This window comes from Pollicipes pollicipes, unplaced genomic scaffold, assembly GCF_011947565.3.
Source record: "Pollicipes pollicipes isolate AB1234 unplaced genomic scaffold, Ppol_2.1 Scaffold_4881;HRSCAF=5763_pilon_pilon_pilon, whole genome shotgun sequence".
NCBI classification, from domain to species: Eukaryota; Metazoa; Arthropoda; class Thecostraca; order Pollicipedomorpha; family Pollicipedidae; genus Pollicipes; species Pollicipes pollicipes.
This window is the reverse complement of record NW_023596576.1, coordinates 51,759,434-51,783,635: the sequence shown is the minus strand read 5'-3', so window position 1 is coordinate 51,783,635 and position 24,202 is coordinate 51,759,434. Positions and strand designations below refer to the sequence as shown.

Below are 24,202 nucleotides of genomic sequence, written 5' to 3'. Positions count from 1 at the left end.
CGTCCGTCCACGCACCGACCGCTCACTGCACCGTTGTCTGGCGCAGCCTTTGTCCAGTGATGTGTGTCTGGTAGCAGCCTGTGTCCGTGATGATGTGTCTGGCGACAGCCTGTGTCCGGTGATGTGTGTCTGGCGGTAGCCTGTGTCCGGCGAGGTGTGTCTGGCCGTAGCCTGTGTCCGGCGAGGTGTGTCTGGCCGTAGCCTGTGTCCGGCGAGGTGTGTCTGGCCGTAGCCTGTGTCCGGTGATGTGTGCCAGGGGACTCACTTCAACAGCTGATGTTCGTGCTCGACCTAGGCTTGCTCAGGCCGCGTCTGATCATCCTCTGCTTGTCGGCAGCCCGTACCTGAGTCGCATCCTTGCTTGATAGAGTTCACACCTCAGCGTCCCTTGGGTTTTCCGGCAGCTCGTACCTGACGGGGGTGCAGTGGGTGGACGAGGCGACGGTGGCGGTGACGTCGATGAGCCGTGCCCTGACCTCGGCCCAGGTCAGCCTCTGCACCGCGCCCGCCTGGCACTGCAGTGAGGTAAGGCTGATCTGGTGAGGCTTAAAAACTCCCGGTTGCCACCGAGCCATGACCGGCAGCGGGCGTTGGGAGCCATTCCTCACTCACTCCCAGTTCCAAAATGGGCCGTCACTGAAAGACTGGTACTTTCTGGGGCTGACATCTGTCGCCTGCTTACAGAAATGGTTGGAAACGATGTTAAATCAAAGCAATTTTGTTGCCTAGATAACATGAAGATCTGCACAGAGGGTACCCGCCATGCTGAGCTGCTCACCTTGTAGAGGTTTCAAATGGAATGGATAAATATGTGCCTTAATTCAGGACGTGGGTGTAAGAACAAAGGGGCAAGGGGGCCAGCCCCTCCCTTTCAAGGTGGACGGCGGAGCAGTAATATTGCCTCCCCACTTATTCAGATTATGTTGCGTTTAGCTTACTTTTGTTCTGCCTTGAACATGCGTGCCGATTTACTTAGTTCACCAGCCATCTTCCTCAAACCGCACTAAAAACAGTTGCTTCGTGTGATAAATGACAGCATCTTTCAGACGGAATGCGCCCCGCACTGGCATAGAATGGTCTTTCAGCCCTGGACCGTCAAGGATGATGTACCCCCTGATGTTCTACTCACGGGTCCCTTGTCAGGAAATTGCTCTACCACCAGTTCCACCACCGTTGGCCACCGCTTAGTCAGCTACTATGCCGACGCTGCGCGGCCTATGGAGACTGCAACGCGGGGCGTCAAGGTTGTTATATGATTTGCTAGCGCGGGTGTTCAAAGCCGCGTAACGTAACTTCTCCCAGTAATCGATTCTCACTTGAATGTTGTCACATTTCAAGACAAACATGGGTTAGCCATGTCAATACACATTTTGGACACCACTTCGACCTACAATCTATGTTCAGGGGGTCCTCAATATCTGTGAAGAACATAGGCAAGTCTGACCACGCCTCTGAGTGCTATTGGTTTTGAAAGAGCCTTCTGAACCACTGTGAAGTGGGGCGCGCCAGTGTTTTATTCCAATGTTCATCGTCTCATTCTTGCAGTTTATTAACTCAAAACCACAACCAAAAATGATGAACAAGTGATCTACATCCCGCAATCTTTTTGGAGGACCTTTAGCCATCAGGGGCCTTTTCAATCCCTCTGCCTCCCTTAGCAAGGCTTGTTAACAAGTGAGCTATATCCGGCGAGCTTCTTTGGGTTCAGGGGGCTTTTTCAACCCTCTGCTCCCTCCCTTGGTAAGGCTCTGGCTAAGCCACCGCCTGCATACAAAAGCAGACCAAGTAGGCTACATTGGATGATGGGCAAATGAATGCCCGATAGGCCAAGTCATGCCTGAAGCAGCTAGCAGCCCGGTTTTTTTCTGCCGTAGTGTGGTGTGCAGGAATATAATTTGGAAATAGATACTGTAGCAGGTGCCCACCCACACACAAATAAGTAGTGATGGTTACATCAATACTCTTGTGTATGCGATGGCTGTTTACACACCTACAAGTAGGGATGCTGATCAATAAACATGCAGAAGAGCAGTTATATGATCAGTTCACAGTCAGTTATGCGGGGACGGCTGGGTCAAGGCAATGGCCGCAGACGCAGGACTGGGGTAGGGCTCAGATAAGGAGCATCTGAAAGATGAACCTTTATTCTGTAACTTGACATTGTCAGGAGAAACTTCGGTTTAATGTTTTCTTTTCCGTCTCATTGATTTTGGCACTTAGGATTTGAAGATTCCGAATTTGTTTCGCCTAAAATGTTGCCACATTTTTATCTCTTGAAAAGCAGCCGGCGAAATCAAGGCACACAAAAACTCTGGCACGACATTGGCTATTGATTTACATTCAAAATTCTGACCAGCCTGCTGCCCAAGTCGTATTTTGGCACCTGCCCTAATTAGGCAGGTGCCACTCCAATCCAGACCCAAAGTACCTCCTCGCTCGTGCAATTTCGCCTTCCCAGGGCAAACAATTTTGGAATGAGCGAATGGTCCAAGGAAGCTGGATAGTCTTACCTGCCAAATGGCATAGGTGAGTCGAATAGGCAAGATTATGTCCCAGTGGGACACACCTATAGGTGAATATTTAGCATAACAACCATGCCATTTAATTATTTCCAAAATGTGCTACCTGAATTAAGAGCCAATAATGTCATCCATTACTCCCCCCGCGGTCACTGAGCATGCGGCCCAGTAAGATTATACCATGATTTTGCGTTTTCCCCACTCTTTTAAACCGTTCCTACACCTGTGATTAATTGATGCATTAATGACACAGACAGGTTGCATTAACACAGGTTGCATTAATGACACAGACTGCACCAATTCGGAAAAGTTATGCTTCATGGCGCAACGCGCACTGTGATTCATTTTGATTCCAGCATTGTCTATGAAAACTAGTTTGCAAGAGACTGACGAGTTAAATATCAACTGAAGGGCGTCACATGTTAGGTGGCGTGTCAAGGTGGGCTCAGATGCGATGGCGTATATTCTGGAATGTTGTTTTGCCGTGATGAACCGATTTGAATCAATTGCTTCTGTTTCCAAAACATGGATTGATGTTGTATTGCTCTTAAAATTGGATTGAATTGCACCCTGATAGTTGAATCCACCAAGAGCTTTGCCTTTTCATTAACCTGACGTGCTAAAATGCACAAATTTAGTACAATTCCCACTGTCATCGAGCGTTCTCTAGCTCTCACCTAAAAAATGCAAGGTCATAGACGTTTGCAATCTAAGTGCCTCTCCCACAAAGCGACAGAGGTGCTAGAGGATCTCAGTCATTATCGATTGGGATAAATGCATGCCAGGTGAACGATGATTGATACCGGAAGACGCGTCAAAGCACACTGGACTCCCTTACGCTTTTGCCAGCTAGAAAATCGTACGGAGGTACGATTACCTAATCGTAAAAAGGGCCGCCAAAGCGGGTCAGGTGTAGTTTTATACATTGTACCAGTGTTTGTTGTAATTGCTAATATACCCAGGAAACAATGGCAGCAAAATTGGGTCTAATTTGTGATCCCAGGTGTACGCCGCTGCCAACTGGCGGTGGGTGAGCGAACTACAGCCTGTGTTCGCCACCGGCTACTCTGATTTCGTGGTTAAGACGGACGACACGGAAGAGCACGGGGAAGAGATGGTGGAGGTGATGGTGCAGGAAGGCGTCAAGATCAGAAGCAAGGCTAGCGGACACCGGATCGTGACACTGCAGTTCTGGGACCGGCAAGAGCACGGCATGTCAGTGCGTCCAACGAAAGCCCAGTTTTTTGTACCACTTATGATCATTACTATTCGGCTGTTCAGAGCAAATTTGCGTGTAAAGATACACCAGGCCTCCGGAAGTTGTTGTGCCAAACGAGATACCGATAATGTGTTTTGGTTGGAACAGTGCCTGGGCGCTAGATGTGTTTTGATATAAAGGGACTGTACGGTGAAAACAGCACGCTGCTTTGCTGCCAAACATTTTGTGACATAGGTCAGCGAGCCATTGTATTTAAATTATTGTTGATGCACCTTGCCAATGCTACTGTATCCACAGTTCAGTTCAATACGAAGCTGTCTAGTTAGAACAGCCTGTTAACTTAACATCTGTGAACTTTTTAGTCAGCGCTCGCTTCCAGATAGCCAACAGCAGAGTTGTAGTACAGGATTTCGCTACAAAACCTAAATCACCGCTTGACACACCAATTTTTGCCCGCTTATCGATCCGTCTGCATTCTCTAACCCCGTCCCACTCACCCCTGTACGCCAACAGTTACTACACGGGCGTGGAGGACACGCGGCCGTCGGAGACGCACCTGTACTGGCGGCCGGACTCCGCGGCCGGCCAGCGGGCGGGCGCCGCCTGCCTCACCTGCGGAGTCTCGACGCTGCTGGGCCGGCCCTGCAGCCGCCTGACGCCCATCTTCGGCCCGAACAGCGACGCCCTGGCGCTGGAGTGCGCGCACGGGCCGGTCCGGAGTCTCCACGTGCTGGATCGAGCCGTGACGCGCCGCCTGGCCGAGCTGGACAGCAGCCGGGCCCTGGCCGAGCGCATGGCCGTGCCGCACGTCTTCAGCGAGACGGTGTCCCTGGGCGGCGAGTACGTGCGCCTCGAGCTCATCCTGCCGGCACTGTGGGAAGAGAAGAAGGGAGGCACCTACTTGTATCCGTTTGTGCTTGACATGTAAGTGGGGAAGCGTCAGCTGGTTAAATGTTCTTGAATCACTTGTTCGCTATTATTCACCTCAATCTTCCACTTCCTTGTACGTTATGTCTTCCTCTACCCCAATCCCCCTTCCGTCCCCTAATCCTCCTTTCCTTGTTCAGTGCCGGTTTACCATCTGCCAGGTGTGTCGATGACAATGCATGAAGACACCCAGATCGCAGACCTACGACACACTGCATTGCCGTCCGTTCGCGAAGCATGAACGTTTGGTGCGTTGCAGCGAGGATGACGTCCTGGAGCTGGACTGGAGCGTCGAGTTCGCAACGTTTATGGTGAGCAAGTGGGACCTGGTATTCGTCCGAGCGCGAGCCACGGCCCAGCTGAGCCACAGAAGCTTCTTCGGCAACCAGAAGAGAACGTCAGGTATCCTCAGGTTCGTGCTGATCTCACCATATGCGTGGATGACATGGTCGGAGGACAATGTGTGTCTGCAAAGGTTGTTATTTACGCTATTAACGATCAGAGCATTGATGCTAGAAGTAGCCAACCACTCACTCACCCAGTCAATCAACCAGTCAAGGTATGTCCGAATTCCAACATATCCTATTGCATAGCTGTGTCGAAAACACAACGCCAACACCATCCTTGTTTTGAGTTTTCGGAAGCTTTTAAAAATCTCTCATTGTTATATGCCGGTCCAAGTTAACGCCACAATAATCAAATATGGGAAGAAAGTATGTGATCAATATTGAGTTAATACACGCCCGGGTGGCCGGTTGAATACCCTTCGCCATGGTGGGGAAGGGGTAATTTAGCTCAACTAAGATATCATTAACTAAGAGAGATAGAGACACCATGTTCACATGCTAGGTTGGCTTGCATGTGAGCCCACTTGTATCAAACTTTGAGGCTCTCATGTCATGACTTGCGGGTCAACTAACGTAAACAAAGTCAAACACCACATTGGTGTCCTAAGTAACCTCAGACCTCTTCAGGCAACCGCCTTGAACCTAGGTTTCTGTTCTGAGCAAAAGTTCACTGTTGTTCCCAAACTATCCGTTTTTTTTTTGCTTCCGTTTGTCCCCCTCCTCATCGGGTAACACGATGGTTTTGCATGCAGTGACCTATTTAAAAAACGACCCCGCGTCGTTAAAATGTGCTCGTGATAGTGATACATGATGCCAAAAAGTCTCACGCCGGATATGATCCAGAAATAAGAGCCCGGGTGCTTTAGAAGTAAGCTGCCTTGAAAGTCGTCGCTTTTCTCAGCATCATTTCAGAGCATATTTACTACACTTTTTCCTGGAATGAACTTGCCATTTGGAACGCAATATCAACCAACCTTTACGTTTGACCAACTACATGCATGCCTTTGCACACACACAATAATCTGATCCTCCACTACTGTAGAACTGGATCGCACCAATGCCTCAGTTGTAGATTTGTTGCTGTACGTACAAATGCCAAAGTTGCTGCCCGCAGTCCCCAGCTCATGGTTCCTCGTTCTTGGGTAACGGTATAGAAAATAACCTTACAGCCTGAAGCTGTCGGCTCGCTATACAGTGTGCACCGGCGCCTTTCCAATTAAACCAGCTATGTCGAAGCCAATAACTAAACGCGAGACGTGTTCTCGTTCCCAGCCACCTATCTCAGAAGTATCAGTACCTGAACATGGAGAGAATAGCGGTGATAGGGGAGGGTTTCGGCGGCCACTCAGCGCTGACCGCCCTGGCTGACAACGCTCTGGTACACTGTGGCGCCGTCCTGTGGCCTGTCGTCGAACTGGACCTTTACGGTACGTCTTAAAGGGAGTATCCCACCTTCTGGTACTTTTCACTTATTGTGACATCTGGCGCATACGACTTGATCCGTAATACCGGTTTTCTCGCAATCCTGAAAAAACCCAGAATTTTTATTTGAAGTAGCCGATCCTGCGGGAAAAATCTCATTGGCTCCCTGCTCACCACTATGCAATTATTACATGCCCTTACCTTGCCCTTTCCAACGTGTGTGTTCTATAATGTTTGCAGCACACTTATGTGTCAAAATGTTTGTGTAATAAATGCCACAAATTTTAAAATGCTCTGTTCAGACAAAAAGATACGCGATCACGAAGATATAATCCCGCAAATTCAAGGAAACGTCAAACTATGGCTTTGATTTCTCCCCCATGGCGTTTATCACAGTGGCTGTCTGAGGCGAACTTCGGCTTTAGGAATTGAATTATCACATCATCCATGCGGCACACTAGTTCAAACTTCAACCAATCAGCTTATCTGTAGTAGGCCCTTGCCCATTAGGCCAATCACAATTGTTCTTTTATTCGCACAAGTAGAGGTGCGCACGGTTGTTGTCATGACGACGATGTTCGCGACTGCAGGGAAGAATGGTAGTGCTGTTGCAAAGCGTTGACAGCGTAATTTAGGCTCGAAAATAATTAAAATTGTTATCTTCATTATGTCTTAACAGTGCTCCAGTGACACTGCCTCGTGATATTATTAGATGTGACTGGTCCTAAGGATGCATTGGAGCATATTTTTGAAATTACCCTTAAGGTGGGATACTCCCTTTAAACGCCAGAAAAGCAGTATGCAACATCAAACGGGTCGCATCATCCGTACACAAACACACTTTTGAACTGCCCCTTGTTAATGCTTGAATGGATTTGTTGTGCAGTTTGTGAATGCAGCTGATGTGCATACGTGCAAACGTCGGCAATGATGCGCATAACTGTTACAGATGCTTACCATGCGGAGAGATACGTGGACACAACCAACATTCTGGATGCGATCGAGCGGATCGATGACCATTCCCTGTATCTGGTTTACGGAACCGGAGATCCGCTCTTTCTGCATGGGGATCTACTCTCCAAGAAGCTCGTGGAGAGAGGCGTCCTATTTTATCAGCAGGTATGGGTTGACTTGTCATTGTTGTGTGATGTGTCACACATCTTGCATCTTGTGGTCCATGGGCGCGGCTCGTTCGGAAAGTTTATTATCATACGCTATCTGAACGCTTCATATTATGCCGTTTTCCCAACCCCAAAGAAAGAAGTCCAATACAAATCTATAACGCCGCAATGACACTTTTGCCAATCTGTTTCAGATTTATTCGGACGAAGATGTCTACTTCCGTTCCGTCCGCTCCCACCTCCACAGGTCACTGGAAGACTTCCTCATCCCAAAGTGTTTCCCACACCTGATGGCCAAGCAGACGGAAGATGAGTGACAGCGATGAGCGCTTGTGCGCACCTTGTGTGACACCCTGGGTGCGTTCTTTGCACCCTTTCACCAGCGCTGTGCGACTGCTGTGGAGCCTGGAGGATTCGGGGGTTTGGTATTGAAGGGTAACAGCCCATGTCTGCTGCTGATTCTGCGCTGAGATAGCGGGCCCGAGTGAGGCCTCAGTGCAATATGATACGGCTTGAGCCGGTCATCCCGTTTTGCTCAAGGAGTATGCGTAGATCTATTCCATCGATTACCAAAGTACAAGTAGCCTAATGGTCGCTGTCTTTTCATAACCAGTGCGGTGCCGGTGATGCTCGTGTGAATGCAACATGGCATGCTACTCATCATTTTTAAGCCAGGGATCGCATTTGCCTTCTTTCAGACGGGCTTAATTATTGCACCGCTTAAATGATGCTACCATGTCGATCTTGTTTAATAAACGCTCCTCATCCTGAGGCCATAGCATTCATTGGGCGCTGGAAGGCCTTGGCTGGACAAGGGCTCCCGGGGTTCCGTGGGTTTTAAGTTCATGGGTACTTCAGACAAGGCCACGAACAAAGTAATCGAGCAGTCTGCGTCGTTCTCAATTTAAGTGTCAACATTCTCCGCTATTGGGCGACATAACCAAACAGGTACTGGACATACGAAGCTTTGGATACATGCATGATCGTAATGCCTCTCACCACGGATATTTTCATTTTCAGTGGGAGAAGACGACAATCTTAATCTTGTGGCTGCATCCCATTTTGTGTCTTGCGCTGCGTGTATGGTTGACTTGGGAACACAAGACATACGTATGGCTATCACAATCACTATATCAGGAGCATAGTTTCCTACTCAGTTAGGGCAAAGTTTTTACGCTCCCCCCCCCCTCCCACCTTGACAGGAAGGTGGTTCGATCATGGGGAGAAACAAGTTTTTAACGCATTTGGTGGTACGTTTATACATTTTTCTGCACGCAGGTCCTATTTATTCTGAGGAACCACATCCCTGGACGGAAGTGCAGCACTGCGGCAGCATTTTACCACATGAAGTGTTTTGCAACTTTTTACACGGTTCGGGAAGAAGTTGTGTTTGAGCGAAGGAATTCCGATCGTAAACGCAGAAAGATTCGTCCGTGTGATGTTAAATAAGGCAACTTTGGCTTGATTTATCTCATTTCAGTTGCGTCGCAGGATCTCGCAAAAACGTTTACTTGGCCAGGAACTAAATGTGAAGTATCAAATTAAAAAACCTGCATTATCTGACACGTTTAGACAACGTAACACATGATTATAAAACGTAGGTACGTAGCTGCATGATGATCGTATTTGCGAGGCCAGTGGATTTGCATCGCAACAGATACCAGCAGACTACAATTCGTGTAACTTCTTACTATATTCAGACATATATATTGCTAGACCGGAAGGAAATGACTAAGGTATCGGGTACATGAGATGCATATCCGCTGTAGCGTAGCTGTAGTGTGCCCTTGATCACTCGCATCACCGATGGGGAAACGGGAAACTCAGGACCTCATTATGATGTGCACCAACGTACCGTCACTGATGGAATCCGGACATTGTGAGAAAAATCACCTGTTTGTTGGACGGCAGCATCCATGCACAACTACACGCTGCTGCTCCTTCCACGCACATAGTTAACAGTCACGGGTTGAGTGGAAAGGTCCGATATGCTGCGTACCTGATGCCGGGCCGCAGATCACCGAGCGCACAACCATGGAGCATTCCGGTGCAGCATGCCATCAGGCGTACACATGTGAGTGACATCTGGCGGCTCAACTTTGACTCACAGCCGCGAACGTGGCTTTTGGTAGACACCTTCGAGTCTTCCGAGACTAACTCAACTCGCATTGCAGCTGCGTTGGAGTCTATGACACTTTTGGTGGTGAATAATTTTGTACTCATTTCCTTAGTGCCTTAGTGCAGCGACTTAGTCCTAAATCCGAAGTTGAACTTTCCCGGGCATCGGGCCCCCAGTACAGCCGGGGACGAAGCCAGTCGAGCATCAGTGCGTTATCATGCGCCAAGTCATATTTTGACATCTTAACTGTGGAGACAAGGGCTTACTCAGTCACCCAGAATCGCTCCTAAGTCGTGGAATTTCCCCTCCCTGTCACCTAGAAACCCTCCATAGTCGTGATGTTTGGCCTCCCTTGTGAAAGCGATGTTGATTTGCGACACATGAATAGTTCGGGGATAGTAAGCACTCTGCCTGCGTTATGTTTTCGATCAGTCAAATAAATAAATCTGTGTGCGACAAGAAAACCGCTGTAAGAATATAACACAATAACGCGCTTTCACTTTTTGCCGAAATGTATCACGCATTACGGGCGGACAAAGCTAAAGTATCTCCTCCAGTCCTCCGGTACAGCTTGCCCAATCTGTTCTTCGGCAGTCCAGTCCTAGGCGCAGCTGGTCAACTAGGTCGAAGGTTGGCTGGCGTCGTAGGTTTGCCGAGCTTCGTCTTTTTATTTCTTCGAACTTGTGAAAAATAAAGCATTGCTACGCCGATGACCGAATCAGACGGGCTGAGTCAGGCTGTGTGCGGTGAAGGTAGAGTTGTGAAATACGGTCCGTTTCCTTAAAATGATAATATAAAAGATAAAATATAAAATAAAGATACACATACATATCACATCATATAAAAGCATCATACATACATCAAGATAAAATATAAAATATGAATTCCTGCCTTATGACGTTTAAACGCGTTATGAGTTGGTCACCATTAACCACTGTACTTTACCGATTTTCACTGCTCCGCACGCTGAGTGTCCGTTCATCCATCTAACGGCGTCCTTTTCGTGGGCAGGCTCACTTTATCCTGCTGAGTTATGTGAATATTCTTCACCCGACTATTCGCATGTTGTGCAAGCACCGCTCCATCCCTTTCAATGACATCCCAGACCGAAACAAGGGTGTGCTCTTGTACTTTTGTATTGAATAAGTCAGGCCGAATAGGAGGAATCCGAAGCCAAAATAATAGTTTATTCTCACTACTAGTACCATCGATCCAATGGAAATCTGCACCGCGATGGTGGCGGCGCGGTCCCCTGTAACATCACCGCTGAGCGCAGGTCGTGACGTCACGTGGGGGTGGGCGGCGACCGGAGCGGCCGGTGCGGCCGGACGCGGCGGCGCCGCGGTGCTGCAGCGGGCGTGTGTGACGGCCGACAGCACTGCGCCGAGTGTTCGGCGCCTGCTCAGCCCGTCATCATCTCCATGAACTCTGTGGGGCCAGGCGTCCGTCAACCGCCGGCGCCTGCTCAGCCCGTCATCATCTCCATGAACTCTGTGGGGCCAGGCGTTCGTCAGGCGCCGCCTGCCACTGCGCATCGAACTTCGACGATCTCTCGTGAGTATCGACGCGTTCATGCACTGGTTGCTGTTGGAAATGCTATAAAAAACATTGCATAATTCATATACAAATCTGAATTTGAGCAACCAGCAGTTTTTGTGCTTTGAGGCAAAGCTTGCAGCCAACACTATCAGAACCAGATGCAGAACATGGGCCATTGGGTCTGATGGTCCACGCACCGTCAAAGTCAACGGTTCCCGAGTTGTCCGTGTCGATCTCGCCGATGATATTGTCGAGGTCCTCCGGGTTCAGGGTGTCGTCCAGCTCCTTCAGAATCTCTTTCAGAGATGACGTGGGGATGTAACCGTTCCCTGCAGCAACGGCACGTGGACGGTTGGGTTATTTTAGTTGAGCTTGGTGAGAGACAGGTAAGTGTAGAATATCAGCAGGTAAACCTGATCAGGAAATTACTCCACGACAGGGATGACGGACGGGAATTGGAAAATAATGACTAAGGAGTTGAAACCGCGTGGATTGTCAAGATGAAGGCGAAACATGAACCTACATATCTGCGAGTGCTCCAACTAGTACAAACGGCGATCTTAACGCATCCTGTGTACTATGCGACTTGGACGATAATGGTGGAGACGTGTGCTGGCTGCAAAGGATGCCCTGTAAGCCGGCTGTGACTGATATTGTTGGCAGATGGAGACGAAAGCGTTAAGAGGCGATCTGGGAACTAACCGAGGCGTCCCCATCCCGTTCAAAACTCACCGGCTTTGTCATAGAGACGGAACGCCTCCTTCAACTCCTTCGCCATAGCTTCAGCGTCGTCCTCAATGATAAACTTGGCCGCCAGCGTGACGAACTCGTCGAACTCCAGCATGCCGGACTCTGGGAACACCAGACGCACCTTAGACGCACTCACAACTTTGTCATATGAAACTGCGTGAGATCACCGTCTACTCAACATCATCGCCGTCTACTCACAATCATCAAGGCCTTCGTCTTTATCATCTATCGACCGTTACTGTTTTTTTCGCCTTTGATAAATAATGTCGACGACAACATTTTTTCGTCCTTTCTATGTGTTTCGCAGGAGCCTAGTATGCGTATTTCATGAAGCTGTCGGGCTTTTTTTCTGAGCACCTAACACCAACTGAGTTAACGGCTCAAATATAGCTGCACCAGTCACCCTACAATTCTGCGTGCTTCGTTCACCCAACCGCGACAGCACACAATTTTTGCTCTCATTCGAGGTAAAACAGTTACGACCCAGATCTGTCTGAATCCTCATATCGGAATCAGGCTTCGGAAATATTGTGTGATATTTAGAATATCCTTCACAAAAGTCGTTACCAATAGCCCACGATGAACGGGGAAATGGAAAGGCTTACTGTCGGCGTCCACCTCTTCGATGAGTTCCTTGAGTGTCTGGGCGTTGTATGCTTGACCCATCATCCGCAGTATGGTGCCCACCATGTCGGTGTTGATGGCGCCTTTCTTCTCGTGGTCGAAACCATCGAACGCCTTCTTGAGCACTGAGAATGGGGTCCAGCGTGATGAGACGGATATATCATTGGTAGGATAGCCATGCCATTCTGAAGCATATGTGAGCATCTGGAGAAAACGTGGTTACCATATGCAGCCTCCACTTAAGTACATTCGCGGCACAACCGCTCCACGGCGCACTTTTTCTACTGGCCCACAGGGTTCACCTCTTTACGGTTGGCTTTGCACAGGCCTGTAATTGAACTTACGTCGTGCTTAATTTCGATAACGCTGGCGCCAAAACAATTTTTTCATTATCTTGCACCACTCCATCGGCCTTTTTGTATGCAGAGATCAAAATCCCACGGGCACCAGGTCCAAATTTCATGCATGGTACGGCGCGAATTTTTCCGTCTTTCGAGTTATACCGTGCGGTCTCAGTGGCACAGCCAGTGAAGTGCTGGGTCCATAATTGAAAAAGGCTGACCGCTCTAGGCCGGACCTGGCCAGTCCGGAACATTTCTACCCGTTCCTTATGAAATGTGCTGAATTGTTAGCTCACAGCCGACACATGCCGTTGTATGCATCGGCTGTGCTTCTGTACAATTTAACATGCCCCGCGTTAAGTTACGTACAAAAGATGGATATCACATTCATTACAATTTTAAATACATTCACTAGTGTACCATATGCGCCACGCTACCTTGAGTTATGGCCTACCAAAAGTTAAGTATAATCTATTTTTTTCAAACAACTGCACGTCTAGAAGATTTCCAGACGTATCTTGCAATTTCTTTAGTGGATTGCGTTCCACGCGGCGCCCATTACTCTGGTCACGATATGTGTCAGGTGGGGAAAATCGATCTCCGCTGAGTACGCATTTAAAGGCATGACTCTGGGGCGAGCCTACAGGATCACATATCTATTATGCGACACGCACACATCGCGTACATACAGCAACCGTTAAAATGGTGAATTCAACCATCACAACACTCAGCATAGCAGCAATCCGCATCAGCCGGGCAATGCATCATTTCGCAGTGGTAATCTGAAACTGGTCAGAGCAGTGCGATAAACTGGTACCCACGTCCGTTATCAACGAGGCGTCGAAAGAGCAGCGCGAGAAGCTGAAGTTCTGGTTAATCCTTAGGCAGGATAAAATGCTGTTCCATATTCACATCACGGTATTTCCGCACTTTTGGATATAAGTTATGACGCCTTGTCATGCACGCGTGTTAGAACTCAGATAAGTATAACGGAAGTGAAATGTCCGTCCGAAAGCCCATTAAGAAAGTACGATGTCATGGCTCCCCGTTGCCAATACTCCCTCTTCATTGCAATGAGCCAGACAGGCTTTAAGGTCAAACAGTTGAGATGAAAGACAGCCAGGAAGTACGAATAAAGCAACTTCAAATAGCTTCACCGCGAAGAAGATGTGGAGTGCCCCAAGTGAAGCCCCCCAAAGCGGTAGACTCAGCATGAACCCCACACCACTTACTGGCGATTTGGTCCTTGTCCAGTTCCTCCTGTAAATGGTCCGATGGCAAACGATTATCACTTGTCCATGCTCCCCGGGGGTGAAATATAAGACGGGACACTGGAAGGTGGTCTCATTCACCCCCAGAAGGATGCTAGCAACTACAAAGTGTTCCGATGGCAGGTTATGTGTTACGGGGAATAATCTCTTCATACCTTGCAAACTGCTGGGGAAATACACGTGCTATTGCTACCGTCTGGAATATGAAAGGCATATTCCACCGTTATAATTCTCTACGGGGAGTACACCACAGGGAGAACAAAAGATCATGCAGCTAAATTCTAAGGGAGAAAACTACATGGTCATAACTAGCGGCTAATTATCCCGCTTCTATCCAAGCGGACAACTCTTACCCAGGCAACAACCATACCTAACACCCCTCTCAACCGGGTGACAGTTACAGCTGATGCTGCCCGCTGCCAGCCATGTCGCACTGGGCCGTGACACGTCCGACTCCACTCACCATGGCTGATGGCTTCGGCTTCGGGAGGTGTTCACGGGAGCCCTGGTGTAGCAGCACTGCACGCCCGCCACGCACCCAGGCGCTGCCCTCGTCGCCGGCAGGGCCTAATTTTACCCGTCGTCCGCCGGCGCGCCGGCGGCGCTTCCAGCCGTTTTCTAGCCGATCAGCCTCGAACGGCAGCAGTGGGTTCATGTTGTGTTTGGCCCGACCCCGGCTGGCCAGTGGCCACTGCCCTGGCCTGGACAGCCGCTGGACACCGCCTGATGCTCTACAGCGAGCGCCGTCGGCCACGGACGGGGCGAGGCACACCAGGTCTCTGTCGGCCACGGACGGGGACGGGGCGAGGTACGCCAGGCCTCTGTCGGCCACGAACGGGGCAAGGCACACCAGGCCTCTATCGGCCACTGACGGGGACGGGGCGAGGTACGCCAGGCCTCTGTCGGCCACGAAACGGGGCAAGGCACACCAGGCCTCTATCGGCCACTGACGGTGACGGGGCGAGGTACGCCAGGCCTCTGTCGGCCACGAACGGGGCAAGGCACACCAGGCCTCTATCGGCCACTGACGGGACGGGGCGAGGTACGCCAGGCCTCTGTCGGCCACGAACGGGGCAAGGCACACCAGGCCTCTATCGGCCACTGACGGTGACGGGGCGAGGTACGCCAGGCCTCTGTCGGCCACGAACGGGGCAAGGCACACCAGGCCTCTATCGGCCACTGACGGTGACAGGGCGAAGTACGCCAGGCCTCTGTCGGCCACGGAGGGGGCGAGGCACACCAGGTCTCCGTCGGCCACTGACGGGAACAGGGCGAGGTATGCCAGGCCTCTGTTGGCCACGGACGGGGCGAGGCACACCAGGTCTCTGTCAGCCACTGACGGGGACAGGGCGAGGTATGCCAGGCCTCTGTTGGCCACGGACGGGGCCAGGCACACCAGGTCTCTGTCAGCCACTGACGGGGACAGGGCGAGGTACGCCAGGCCTCTGTTGGCCACTGACGGGACGAGGCACACCAGGCCTCTATCGGCCACTGACGGGGACAGGGCGAGGTGCGCCAGGCCTCTGTTGGCCACTGACAGGACGAGGCACACCAGACCTCTATCGGCCACTGACGGGGACAGGGCGAGGTACGCCAGGCCTCTGTTGGCCACTGACGGGACGAGGCACACCAGGCCTCTATCGGCCACGGACGGGGGAGGCACACCAGGCCTCTATCGGCCACGGACGGGACGAGGCACACCAGGCCTCTATCGGCCACTGACGGGAACAGGGCGAGGTACGCCAGGCCTCTGTCGGCCACGGAGGGGGCGAGGCACACCAGGTCTCCGTCGGCCACTGACGGTGACAGGGCGATGTACGCCAGGCCTCTGTCGGCCACGGAGGGGGCGAGGCACACCAGGTCTCCGTCGGCCACTGACGGGAACAGGGCGAGGTACGCCAGGCCTCTGTTGGCCACGGACGGGACGAGGCACACCAGGCCTCTATCGACCACTGACGGGAACAGGGCGAGGTATGCCAGGCCTCTGTTGGCCACGGACGGGGCGAGGTACGCCAGGTCTCTGTCAGCCACTGACGGGGACAGAGCGAGGTACGTCAGGCCTCTGTCGGCCACGGACGGGGGAGGCACACCAGGCCTCTATCGGCCACTGACGGGGGCGGGGCGAGGTACGCCAGGCCTCTGTTGACCACGGAGGGGGCGAGGCACACCAGGTCTCCGTCGGCCACTGACGGTGGACAGGGCGAGGCACACCAGGTCTCTGTCGGCCACGGACGGGGCGAGGCACACCAGGTCTCCGTCGGCCACTGACGGAACAGGGCGAGGTACGCCAGGCCTCTGTCGGCCACGGACGGGGGAGGCACACCACGCCTCTATCGGCCACTGACGGGGGCGGGGCGAGGTACGCCAGGCCTCTGTTGACCACGGAGGGGGCGAGGCACACCAGGTCTCCGTCGGCCACTGACGGTGACAGGGCGAGGCACACCAGGTCTCTGTCGGCCACGGACGGGGGCAGATATGCCAGGCCTGTGGAGGCGAGTATCAAGACGGCTAATGGATTTTTCGGCATTCATTCTCTTCGAGTGCCTCGTTTTCTGTCAGCCGTACCCTGAAAATGACGATTTGAGACATGGCACCAATCAAGCAGCGAGTCACACCACTGGGTTGTCTTACACTTGATTTAAAGTCTTAGGTTTATTCAAATTCCATCGCAAGTAGTGTTGTTGGGTGTGCCACTGAGGAGCTAACAAGCTGATTAGTAATCTCAGGACAGACTGATTAGTAATCTCACTCGGCTTATCAAATTTTCCGTTCTTCGGACGAGATGAAACGAAGCAAAGCTGGCCGTCTCTGGGGAATGTGGTATCAGTTGATATGTTTACCCGCACCGTCAAATTGTGTTACCAACAATTGCGACGAAGGAACCCAGCGACCAAATTTGGGGTCACGATGTCAAACTGCTATCCTAGTACCCTTTGTCAGCTAGCTACTATCTCGCCAGTTTCCAGTTAGTTTCCAGTCTTCCTGGGTCTGCGTTTGACCGTTAACGCCCCGATCGATCCCGCGTGACGGGTGGATGACGGCTCCTCACCAAACCATGCCTCACCGTTATGGTTCATGAACGGATGTTTGGGCTTCGAAATGGCTCGGGCAGTTATCGGCGGTCCCGAGAGTTAACAAACCTTGTTGGACCGTGCATATCTGACCGATCACTAATTCACAAGACTTAATGCTATCTGTTGCCCGTTGCCGAAAGCTCACAGTGGAGTTCGCAGTCAAATACCAGACGCGCATCTCACGCTCACAGCCGCTTCTGCCGTGTGCAGAATATCATAGGCAATTGTGAATGGACCTCCAATTGCAAGGAGCAACTGCCAATGATTTCGCCCCAGCCAACGGTCCATGCGGACGTACTCGTGGTCTTCTGTCGACCGGCTCGGTCTGAGTCCCCGCGGGATCCCGCGCCGACGCAAGCTCTGGTGCCGGCGCCGCGCGGCTGACCCCGATCAGGTGGGCCTCGCACCTGTCCGCCGGCCCCGCGGGAAGCGGCTGGAACCTATAAATACCGGCCGCCGAGGGCGGCGGCGGGTGACGGGCGGGGCGCCGCCGGGCGGCCTGCCGTATACACAGGCTGCGGCGGCGGTCGGTACACAGGAGCGCGGGGCCACCAGGAGGCCGGGCCCCGGCTGGCGGGTGACGGCCGGGCGGCAGGACTGGACCGCGGGGCGGGGCCGCGGACATCCAGAGCGCTTCGGGTGTCAGACCGAACGCAAGCCACCACAGGCGGACGGTGAGCTGCCTTTTTAGTCGACTGCCCTCGTCGGCTGCTTTAGCACCATGAACCAGCTCTAACTAAGCTAGCCTCAGTTCAACGCGCTCGGAGGTCCTTCATACGCTTTAAGGCAAACGCGATCTTACATGGACATCCGTGAATTGCAAATTATCAGCCAAATGGATCATGCGAATCCACGTTTCTCCGCTGAAAACCTCGCAGCACTCGAAAGCAAAACCTACAAACAAATCCATCGGAAGATACGGACGAACAGCCGCCTAGCACTGCGGATTGTGGCCATGGATCTCTGACCAGACCAGGCGCACATACCTATGCTCAAACGTATGCACACGCCTAAGCATCGAAAAGCTTCCGCGGATGTTCCCAGGTTACCTGTTTCTACACCTGCAGTTTCGCCAGGTCGTGAATATATCGCCCCTACAGTCAGTAACGGCCAAATGCTAAAAGTCCGCTCGAGGAAGACAGGGCTGCCGCACACCTGAACAGCAGAAAGCCCGGGAAGCCACTGCTTCGATCCGTCTGTCGGCACCAGCAGTATCAATGTGCTGTTCGCGGTATGCCGTTTCGGGCGTGCAGTGACAGGCCGGCACTCAGCAGCGAATGGCTCATGCACGGATGGCCACCACGGAGCCCTCACCATAACCGTCACAGAGACGGCCACAGCAGGGCTTATCGGCAGAGCATAGACGCATGATGGTGGGTAACGTGTTCATCCGTCGACGTGCGTGGATAGGTGGTGGCGGTGGCTGGAGTGAATTCGGTGGTGTTCCCCATGTGCTGTAGTTCATACTGCGCTGGCTTTTGTTTATGCTCCAAATAGAATGCTCTCAAAGTAGCTGAAATGGGCAGACTTGAAAGTGTTGTCTGTCGTAAGCATTTGACCAAACTTCGGTTGATATGCCATGAAGTAGCATGGGGTACAAGCCCCAGGCGTCGCATTCGCTTGGATGGAAATTGCGGTCAGTCAGGAGGCGAATGGCACAGAAGGCAGGACGATTATCAAAATTTAAGCAACAAATACCCCAGCAATGCACCCTGGGACTCGCCACAGGCAGCTTTGATGGTTGGCGTATTCGAGTCTTTGCATGCCCACTGTCGCTGCATTTCACACCTCCATGCGGCACCACGAGCCAGCTGGCCGGTTATCCTCGCATTACCCTGGAGCATTTGCGCGTTAACACCACGGTACCGGTGTTCCGCTTTCTTGCATATCGACTCCCATTCTTCGCGCACGCTCCAGCTGATAGATGAGTCGTCCGCTTTGTGTGGTCGGTCGGAGCGTTCCAGCGTTCGCAGCAGATGTACCCAAACTGGACGCTCTCGGCCCACTATCGCAGCTTGTCCAATGGTCACCGCACGCGCTCTGTGGTGGCCATCCCCAAGGCCGTAAAACCACAGGCCCCGTAACTGTTCTGAGTGGTAGCGGGGGGACAGTGGGTAACTCTTGCTCTCTGCATGACCATTACTCCACAGAGAAGCCGCCTCAGTCATGATGTTTGCGATGATAATTGTTTCCAAGCGCTGGTAGGAGAAAATTCTGGCTTGCCTTCATTAAAAATTAAAAGAATGAAACTCTCAATTATTACCTGAGCGCTAACCGTTGGATTTAGATGAGCAGCAGGTGAATACGGATCATATCTAACCACCACCGCAAATTAACGAACACAAGAGCGGCAGCATAGCGAAGTATCATGTATTTCTCACAGCCACCATGGCCACCTCCTCATCGTCGGACACGTGGTCGGACTCGGGCCCGGACTCGGCCGAGTCCTGGGCGTGGCCCTCCCCAGCGGGCCGCTTCAGGGGCGGCGCCGCCGACCGCAGCTGACCCAGCGTGCTCAGGTACCGCAGCAGGTACTTGTTGTGATCACAGCTGAAAACGGCGGCGCCGGTCAGCAGCCAGGCAAGCACGACAGCTGCGGTACCACAGCCCGGCGCTTAACGGCTATGTGTCACGTGTGAAGATATCGAAACAAAACCAGATATGATGGAACAAACTCACTTAATTATTGAACGCAAGCTTACCAAATTATTGGCATAATTTCAAGCACTTTCATGCTTCTCTAGGTGACACAATATCTCTGTTTAGTAAGTATACTCCTCGATACCTCGTTTAGATAGCAGTCGTAAAAACCCTATTCCTCGTAGAAAAAGAAACACGAGAATGGCTAGATGCGTAATATTTCTGCAGCATGCCTTTATAGAAACGAATAACAGTAGTGTTCAGTAACAATAACAGAACAGTGTCAACCGTGTTAACGACACTTCTGCACCGAAGTGTGTGTGCACCGAAGTGTGAGTAACGGTGTCAGTAACAGAAAAAACACTACTGTCATTCATCTCGATAAATGGATGCTGCCGAACTATCGTGCATCTATCCCTCCAATCGCCTGGTCTTCGTAAGAATACGGCTATTGCTACTATCTTATCTATATGCCTAATGTTACTCGCAAAAGCACTAAACAACTTACGTAACTAATTTCGATACGTCATTGTTTGATTACATCATTGTATCTTGCACAAAATTGATTGAGAACCAATTGACGGCCGATATGTCTGAACATCGTGTTTACAAACGCCAGATATGAACGACTTGACCATTACATTTTTTTTATGCTGGGCTTGCTCGCCGCATGGCTCATGAAACGGCAGGGTTTAAATGACGTTATTATGACGTCATGAACGTCAAAGTGGCCTAACAATACTTTCTGGCTGTGAACTGCACCGCAAGGTGGTCAAGATGGCTATTTCAGTTCAAACCCCCACACAAATGTGGAACACTTCCATTAACCAGCGCAGCGTCAGAAGTTCAACAGGCCTGTTCTCAACTCTCGGACCATTACACGAAGGCTGGAGGGAGACACAGGACTCCTATCCAGATGCACCTTGTCTTTCATGTGAAACTGTAATATGGAGGTTGACCAAGGTTAACTAGATCAATAAGAGGTCCCTATTACAAGAGCTATGACCAATGTCATATAGTACTAAGCCTCAACAAGAAATCGGTGAAAAAGTCATGAACGCTTGAGTGCATAAATGTCTTTTAATACTGTTGGGTAACCAATGGTAGAAATCACTTAAGAATGTTTCTGCTTGGCACAAAAAAGCGTATACCAGAAACTCCCTTACAATATCATCGAATAGGTTGCTAATTTGCCATCACTGGGACAAAAATAATGATATTTGCCTGATTGCAATCAACGATCACAGTGCCAAAGGCGCTACGATGCACTACAAAATGTAAAATTACTTCCATGTTGCCAAGGCACGCCTACATTATTCTCCAATTGCTTCCAGCAAGGAAGTGAGAAAACAGCGCGACCAAAGCACGAGGCTGGCTGGCCCGCGCGGAGCCCCACCGCGAGACACTCACATTTGGCCCAGCGACTTCTGTTTGGCGGTGAGCGCCTTCTGCAGCTGCCGGAGCAGCGGCGTCACACTGAGTACGTGGCTGCGCAGCCAGCCGGCGTGCTGCTGCGTCAGACTGTGCGCCCACAGCGTGTAGAACTCCAGGTGGCGGGTGGTCTCCAGCTCGGCGGCCACGAACGCCAGCAGCCGCTCCACGTACCGGTGCGGCAGGGCCCTTCACCACGGCCTCGACTGACGGGCAGACCGGCGGGGCGGGTGTCAGGCGGAGTGGTCAGAGACGAAATGTGTGTGTGTGTGGGGGGGGGGGGGGGGCTGTCAGTGGAGCGGACGCTCGCCAGGACTCATTATAGATACCAATTAAAATCATAACACGGAAGGGGCACACGGCGCACGTTCGGGACGTTGCGTAAGATGCAGATTCGGACGAAGTTCCTCGGGGAACTGATCAGGCCAGACGAGTACACAACTGTTAACACCTGTTTGAAACGATACACACCTGACTGAACGATGAGATAGGAACACTACACAATAACTTGGCATGGCTGTAAACACACTACGTCTGCAAAAAATCTTTGAAATCACCCAAATTGCATTTGAAACCATGTTATCCTACAGGGAAGATCCAGATGGGGCCGTGCGCCGCCGCAGGCCAGCCCGGGAGCGAGTCGAGTCGACCGGCGCGCCACCTACCGCTGCTGTGCGGCACGCTCTCCAGCACGCGGCGTGTGACGGGCAGTACGTTCAGGTGTGGAGCGCCATGAGCAGGGCGCGCGCAGGGTCGCCGGCCTTCAGCTTGGCCAACACCGAGCTTTCGGTGATGTTCTCCTCCAGCTGGAACGGCTCGAACACCAGGCTGGGGTCCAGCGAGTAGATGAGCAGACCTTCGGTGGTGACGGCGCCCCCACGCCTCACCTGACGACGGCGCCGAGAGACGGTCAGAAGAGAGCAGGCGCGCGCACGCGGGCCCGGGCACGGCCAGCGAGACTGACGCGCGCACGACCGGCAAGCGAAGTGCAGATTCGCGCAGTACGGCAAATAGCTACACTAGACCGGTGTGGCCAAACGTGGTGTGGCCGCGTCACATTCCTCCGCAAGAGTGGAATATGTTGTTTAAGAATCAACGGCAAAAACACTACAATTCCTTCCGGCGTACACACTAAAGTGTCCCTCACAAAGCCTGTCTGCCCTTATAGACCCCTGCTCTCCACATCGGTTGATGATTCCACCAACAACAAATCGCAGTCATGGTTCATATCAACAGCTACACACAGAAACTGGGACCAGACAGTGGCTCAGGTCGAATCCTGACAGTTTCTTTGGAGGGAGTGCTTCCTCTGCGACCGGCTGGGATTTGGGGTTGACTGGAACGCGCGAGTTCACAGACGGGTGGCAATGCTCGGCTCAGTTTTCCGCCCGCCACAGAGCCCAGCGAGGGGACGGTCCACGAGTGGAGCCGCCAGGGCTAACAGCACGTCACACGCGGACCAGTGTGCCAAAGGAGCTGCTGCGGGACCCGCCCGGCACACATGCGCGGGCGCCAGTGCCCCGGCTCGCAGGGGCTAACCAGCCACCGTGATGACAAGCCAAGGCATGTCGGCCAGACCGCGATCGGAGGCAAAAACTACCGCCGGCAGCTCCCCTCAACGCCCGTGACGTGGTCCGCTTGGCTCCAGGCCAGTGCCGCGGGGATGCGTCACCTGATCACCTGATTTCCTCGTGCGCAGGCAACACGAGGCATGCGCAGGCTCACCAACTTGAGCCACATACATACTGGCCACATGCTGGTAGAGAGCCACATACTGGTAGAGTGCCCCGACTGATCCGCGGGACACCTCACTTAATAGCCAGGATCCCTCGTCGCCACCTGCGTCTAAAACGGGGCCCGGCAAGACGGGCAAAACTGTAAAACTGGGGGCCCAGGGATTGCTGATCCCGCTCTGACCTAAGTCTGATAGAGCCCGCGTGGAGGAAACATGTCATCTGACTCCTCCATTTGGCCGCAAGGGACGCTCTACAAGACTTCCCAACCGCCCTCAGGATCAATGAAGCACTCACCCCCCCCCCCCCTTGCTCGCGCCATGGCAAGGTGTTGCCTCAAAGGGCCCATGAACATCTCTCTGTGTGCTCCCGCAGCCAAGAGCACGTTTGTTGGGCGTGCCCAGGTGTCACAGAGTCGGCACCGCGACGGGCGCTGGAGTGCTCCAGCTCCAGCTCTGCGACGTCGACTGACGAGCACCCAGGGAGCTTCCGCGTTCAGGGTAGCGGTGTCCGGGCACACCGCGCCCTCTGTGGCACGCCGCGCCCTCTGTGGCACGCCGCGCCCTCTGGGGCACACCGCGCCCTCTGGGGCACACCGCGCCCTCCAGGGCACGCGCGCCCTTGGGCACACACGCCTCTGGGCACGCGCCCTCTGGGGCACCCCGCCTCCAGGGCACCGCGCCTCTTGGGCACGCCGGCCCTCTGGGTCACCCGCCGCCCTCTTGACACGACAACCGGCCCCATGCTATGTCCGTTCGCGCGGCCACGATGGGAATACGCGTTGCTGTCTCTCTTGCAGTGAGGTTCAAGACATGTTCAGTCCCCGGCATCTGGGACCCGCTATCGATGTCGGGCCTGTTCAATGCTATACAAATGCGTTTTGCCCCGCATTCAATGACTTCTCACTTCTCCACCAACTTCATATTGACTACGAACAAAACATCACTTGTATGTAACAGCCACTGCGTGGATGATCTCAACGAACGACTGCGACTGAGTGACCGACTGACCGGTGGGTGAGAAGCGGACGGCCAGGACGCGTATCTCCGGCCGCAGGGCGCGCGCCGCCATGTCGCCCCGCTTGGCGCCCGGCATCCGCACGTGGATATCGTCGGCGTCCTCCCC

At 52.6% G+C, this 24,202-nt stretch overlaps 2 protein-coding genes and 1 long non-coding RNA gene across 4 annotated transcripts in view; 1 reads left to right on the top strand and 2 right to left on the bottom strand.

The window, feature by feature from the left end:
- The window catches only part of LOC119100581 (uncharacterized), a 29,391-nt gene extending 21,166 nt beyond the window's left edge, over nt 1–8,225 (top strand). The window contains exons 2-8 of the mRNA XM_037223662.1: nt 405–525; nt 3,523–3,734; nt 4,252–4,662; nt 4,925–5,077; nt 6,285–6,439; nt 7,384–7,553; nt 7,750–8,225. Coding sequence (XP_037079557.1) covers nt 405–525; nt 3,523–3,734; nt 4,252–4,662; nt 4,925–5,077; nt 6,285–6,439; nt 7,384–7,553; nt 7,750–7,872 — 1,345 coding nt within the window. The 3' untranslated portion in view covers nt 7,873–8,225. The remainder of the gene's footprint in view (nt 1–404; nt 526–3,522; nt 3,735–4,251; nt 4,663–4,924; nt 5,078–6,284; nt 6,440–7,383; nt 7,554–7,749) is intronic.
- Nucleotides 8,226–10,846: 2,621 nt separating this feature from the next.
- On the bottom strand, nt 10,847–14,869 carry LOC119101061 (troponin C). Of its 2 annotated transcripts, none has more exons than XM_037224311.1 (6): nt 14,663–14,869; nt 14,161–14,188; nt 12,569–12,712; nt 11,946–12,065; nt 11,411–11,542; nt 10,847–11,165 (listed from the first exon to the last, which is right to left on the bottom strand). In XM_037224311.1, the coding sequence occupies exons 1-6, from the start codon at nt 14,852–14,854 to the stop codon at nt 11,140–11,142; spliced, it is 642 nt and encodes a 213-aa protein (XP_037080206.1). In that variant the 5' UTR covers nt 14,855–14,869; the 3' UTR covers nt 10,847–11,139. The 2 variants fall into 2 exon arrangements, with proteins under 2 accessions (XP_037080206.1, XP_037080205.1); XM_037224310.1 differs by having other exon boundaries at nt 10,847–11,102.
- A 4,756-nt stretch (nt 14,870–19,625) lies between these two features.
- LOC119101544 (uncharacterized) lies at nt 19,626–21,523 on the bottom strand. Its single transcript, XR_005094576.1, has 2 exons — nt 21,324–21,523; nt 19,626–19,823 (listed from the first exon to the last, which is right to left on the bottom strand). It is a non-coding gene; the product is annotated as an uncharacterized LOC119101544 (long non-coding RNA).
- Nucleotides 21,524–24,202: the final 2,679 nt, after the last annotated feature.